Source organism: Phytophthora infestans, genomic scaffold, assembly GCF_000142945.1.
Source record: "Phytophthora infestans T30-4 supercont1.439 genomic scaffold, whole genome shotgun sequence".
Taxonomy (NCBI): Eukaryota; Oomycota; class Peronosporomycetes; order Peronosporales; family Peronosporaceae; genus Phytophthora; species Phytophthora infestans.
In genome coordinates, this window is record NW_003303322.1 from 1 (window position 1) to 4986 (window position 4986).

A 4986-nucleotide genomic window follows, 5' to 3' on the forward strand; every position below is an offset into this window, starting at 1 on the left:
TCCATCCCGAAGATGCCTGCCATCTTCCGAACCGACTCGAACTGAGAGTCGTTCATATGGGAGAAGTCGTTCCTATCCATGGCAACGAACTTCGGAGGTTCAGGTAGTCTACCCGCGATGGCGTGGATTGACTACAAGTGCTACCAAGTGTGACGGGGTCACACAGCACCTTGCGCTAGAGGAAGTTATCTTCCGAGAGTATACAAACTCTCAGTGAACGGCAGTTCACAGGTCCCCTCTTTAATTAAAGAGAGCGAAGTGACCTAAATAAGGTAGATTGTAAACTGAGTATATTTATAGGTAGGTTAAGTTTGAGGTTAATACAAACTATCAGTTACCTATAGTAATGCAATGTCATTTAACCAATGGTTGGTTTTGAATGACCTTGGTACCTTGTACCAAATATCCCGGAGTATGACATGTCATACTCCTGAAGTGTGAAGTGTCACACTTCATGTAACCAGGGTACACTTAGTGCTACGTACCCCGTTACAAATGGCAACTGGGATACGTAAAGTTTGCGAATGCAAAGAGCCTCAAGCAGATTAGCACGCATTGTTTGTATAAATTTGTTTTAAAGGAGTGAGCGGAAAACATACTTGATGAAGGCGTTTATACAAGTGCAAGCTACAGCTCGCTTCGACTGACGCATTGCTTTGTAATTCAAGTTCTAAATGGGGTAGAGATCGTGTATAATGACGAGATCTTTGGTGTAGCAATTGAGGAGTGTGATTTATCTTGGATTACGGTATTTCGTTTGTTCGTTCTGTGCAACTCCATGGTGCGTGAAGACCGACTTGCTAAGTTAATTTCTGTTTTTTTGTTGGGGCCGATAATTCGTTCGAAGTTTCATAGCAGTACTTTAAGTATTGAGTAATGTCCAGCAGACGCATATCACTTTTTTAATTTGCGACATACTGATTCATCACTTATCGCTTGTCAATGGTCTTCAAATTTGAAACTCCCTTCTGCTCGCTTCTCGATGGAAAATCTGATTGTATGATTGGTTTCAATGGCAATACGTCTTTACAACCGACTGTCCGGCTATGGAGTACTTTGATGTTTTTCGTTGAGATTCGATTTGAATCTTTCGTTAGTTTGATTTGAATCTCTCGATGGTTAATACTCCGGTACAGATACAAATATTTACATTTCTTCAGGCATGATGAATTGCTGGAATGCTTATTTGTTATTTTACGACTGGTAAACTATATATTTGATAGATCATCTTTGATGCTACGCTGGCAAATATATTTTTGACGCTGTCATAATTTCAGCTGCATTGTGGACAAGACTTTGAAACAATCTAAAACAAGGCCTATAATTCCTCAGACCTGATAAATTACCGGCCGGCGTCTTACATGTACAAGTTAATGTTTCTGAATCTTATCGTCATCCTCTTTAGATTGAGAAAAAATCTTGTGATTTATATAGTGCGTCAGTCTCCAATTCGCTATCAGAAAAATGGACGAACGTCGACGTGCTAATCACAAACCAATGTCTTCCCATGCCCCTCGCAAGCGTGACCATCACCTTCAAAGTCCTGATGTCATCCACGAGCGATTAAACGTTGTGTCGGAGCTGCATGCTAGTGGTGGTCGTGCCCCCAGCAGATCTGGCCAGATGACGCCATCGACACCAGCCCAAACACCAGCCAATCGCCAGCCTAACAGTTCAGGGACCAGACAGCTATCGTCTCGTCAGCGAAAGCAGCCACGACATTATAGTCCCTCGCCACAGGCACCCTGCTTGAAGTTGCTGGAACTTCTTGACTCTCTCTGCATGCTGCTTCCAAGCGCGATCGAACTCTGTTCCGAATAGCGAGAGGCATGGACAAGAAGAGCGTACCAGACAAGATAGTCATGACAGCGAAGCAGCGGCTTGCCACGTTGCCTTTCGTCGAGGTGATGTCTCCGTATCCGATGGTGGCCACAGTGACCACTACAAAGTAGCCCGTGGTTAGTAGATCCGAGAAACCTGGTTTATTGCGGTCGTAACTCGGATCCACCATGTACATGTCAAGAGAGAAGAAGAGCACAATTTCTGTGAAGAAAATCAGAGCCACGGAAATGGGGGCGACACTGGCGCGGATAGCTCGCAGCAGAATTTATGTTCCGGAGTGATTGTGTGCCAATTTGAAGATACGAAGCAGTCGGCATAGTCGCATGATGACGAAGCTCTTCTCCTTACCGAAGGTGAGGTCGATGTAGAATGGGACGATGGCAGCGACATCGAACCAGTTGAAAAAGTCGCGCAGAAATGGCTTCAGACGTCGCTCGGTGAGGTATTCATGTTCGCGCCACAAAGATGGCCAAATGACGAGTCGAACGAGTAGTTCCGGGGTGAAAATGATGGTAAAGACCAGATCTGCGTCATAGTAGCCGCTCTCGTTGGGAAGTTTCGGGTACTCAGGCTCAGATCTATGGTGGGGGTTCGGACCGTCCAGCGTTTGTAGGAATAGGATGAAGCAACTGGTGAAGGCTGCATATGCAATGAAGAAACTGTAGAGCGACGCTCCGCGCGAAGAATTGGGGTCTACCATGAGGACGAAGACCTTTTCGAAGCGGCCGAGGGTCGTCGCGTGCTTAATGACGCCCGTTCCAGTGCCTTTGATCATGGACTCAGCATAGAACGTCGAGTTCACCAGCTCGTCCAGCGATCCCTCCTGCGTGGCAAACGTCGGCGAGACCGCTGCGTAGAGAGGCATCGCTGCGGCATCCGCAAGGTTTGGTAGTGGAGCTATAAGTCTCCACTAATGATGGTGCGGCTTCGTAACGGAGAAACCGCCAATATGTGGACTGCACACCGACGGTGAATTTTGTTCACTTGATGATGAGACTGCATCACTCGTGGTTGAATAACAGTGCCCCAGGGATACTCCATTTAATGCCCCAGGGGCTTTATAGCAGGATGGGGCACAATTTGAGGAGTTGGCCAACAGAGATCGAAAAAATGAACAGAAGTTTTCGGGCCGGCAAGACGAAAGCGTTTCAAAGTTTGATCCAATTTGCACACTTGCAGCACGTGCTAGAGACATAAGCGGAGTACGTGTTCGCTTGGCTTACCAGTATATGTACTTGCAATACACCACTTCAACATCGTTCAGTATTTACGTTCATTGTACTTTTTTACTGTTGACAACTTGTCAATAAGAAGTCAATATCTAGCGCTTCACTAAAAATGAAATACATGGACGTTTATTGCATTTACTCAGCACACGAATAACAATTACAGACTGCTGTAGCGGTGTTGCTCGTGCGGCAGGATGTTGGCGAGCTGTTCTTCAACGTACTCGCGTACCAGTGGAGAGAAGACGTCGCGCTGCATTTGGCCGTTGAACATGGCGTCGTGGCCGAACTTGGAATCCACCTCCATTAACTGAGCACTGTGGCCATACGACTGCAAGATGTTCACCAGATTGCGCTGTTCCTGGATCGGGATCAAAAGGTCCTGCTTAATGCCGATGATCAGAGTGTCGCACGAGATGCGGCTAGTGCCCTCGGCGAGATTGAGCGCATTGCGACCCAGGTTGGCCAGATCCATGGCCTTTGACAGCAGCAGGTAGCAGTTGGGATCGTACAATCGAGCGAACTTGTTGGCCTGGTAATCCATGTAGCTCTCGACCTCAAACGTCGCTGTCATGAAGTGCATCCGGCCGGTTGGATTCCAGTCAAAACGGGCGTCAAATTCCTCGCGCGAGCGATAGCATGTCATGCCCAGCTCACGCGCTACCTTCATTCCTTCAAGAGGCACTCCAGGTGTATAGTTTCCGTCCTTGTACTCCGGATCGGCAAGGATCGCACGACGCTGCACACGGCGGAAGGCAACCGTACCCGGAGTGGTCTGGTGCGTGCAGGCAAGACCGACAAGCCGGTCCAAGCGATCCGGGAACTGGGCCGCGAACTCGAGTGCCTGGATACCGCCCATACTGGCGCCAATGACCGTGTGGACGCTGTCGATGCCTAGGTCGTCCAAGATCTTGGCGTGGCAACGCGCCATGTCGGCGGGCGTAAGTTGCGGGAATGATGCTTTGTACTTCTCGCCCGTGAGTGGGTTAGTTGTCAGTGGCGACGTCGCACCAAACGGACTGCCAAGTACAGACGGGCAGATGACGCGGAAGTAGGAAGTATTGATGGCTTTACCGGGGCCGATCATGTTCTCCCACCAGCCAGGACGTGGGTCGTCACGATTGGAGGCGGCATGGCTCGAGTGCGAGAAAGACGGCAGCACTAGGATGGTACGGTCACCTGGCAACGAGCAGTCACCCCACTGTTCCCAATCGATTGTAATCTCGGGCAGCGAGCCGCCCAGCTCAAGCCGAAATTCCTCCTTGAGGACAGACTGATACTTATTCCGGGTGAGTGCCAAGTCTCCACCGCCACCGTTTCCGCGTTTAGGGTCCAGCACATACCCACGTTGCTGTTGCTGCGCGGCCTGGTTGAGAGCGCTGTGGCGAGCAAGTCGTAACGCCGCTGGGTCTTGGCGAAGAGCTGCCTGAGCAACACGACTGATGAAAGGTTAGATAGACTTCAGCACAGATGAGCCGTATTCAGTGCCGAAAGGGAGCATACCGAGCCAACATTCTCCTTGATTAGCTTTTACCTCTGCTTTATGTGTCTTTGCATGAGTTCTCGAAACGCCACCTCGCTCCATTGGCTGAAGCAGACGCCAATCGAGTGACGATTTGACGCCTCGTCACGCATCCTGTAATCGAGTGACGATTTGACGCCTCGTCACGCATCCTGTAATATCAAATACCTTGATTATCTGATGCCCGATTTATAATAATATAGCTCGTTTTAATAAATCGGTCCTTCGGTCATTCACTGCACCCAATACGAGGGCTCTCATTCTAACTCGGCGATCAAACGTCTGTGCTGACCACTATCCCAGCCGTTCTCCCGGAAGCAGCTTCATTATCCTGGTACGGTGCACAGTCTGGTCTGACTGCCGAGTTACACTTGCAATCGCTCGGTTGTTATCATC

The 4986-nt window shown here is 49.1% G+C and overlaps 2 protein-coding genes across 2 annotated transcripts; both read right to left on the minus strand.

The window, feature by feature from the left end:
* Positions 1 to 1721: 1721 nt before the first annotated feature.
* PITG_21618 (Voltage-gated Ion Channel (VIC) Superfamily) lies at positions 1722 to 2542 on the minus strand (the record flags this gene model as incomplete). Its single annotated transcript, XM_002894799.1, has 3 exons — positions 1722 to 1788; positions 1836 to 2094; positions 2146 to 2542. 3 exons carry the CDS (start codon positions 2540 to 2542, stop codon positions 1722 to 1724), a joined length of 723 nt encoding a protein of 240 aa, XP_002894845.1.
* A 686-nt stretch (positions 2543 to 3228) lies between these two features.
* Positions 3229 to 4155, minus strand: PITG_21619 (homoserine O-acetyltransferase, putative; the record flags this gene model as incomplete). Its single annotated transcript, XM_002894800.1, has 1 exon — positions 3229 to 4155. The coding sequence occupies one exon, from the start codon at positions 4153 to 4155 to the stop codon at positions 3229 to 3231; it is 927 nt and encodes a 308-aa protein (XP_002894846.1).
* Positions 4156 to 4986: the final 831 nt, after the last annotated feature.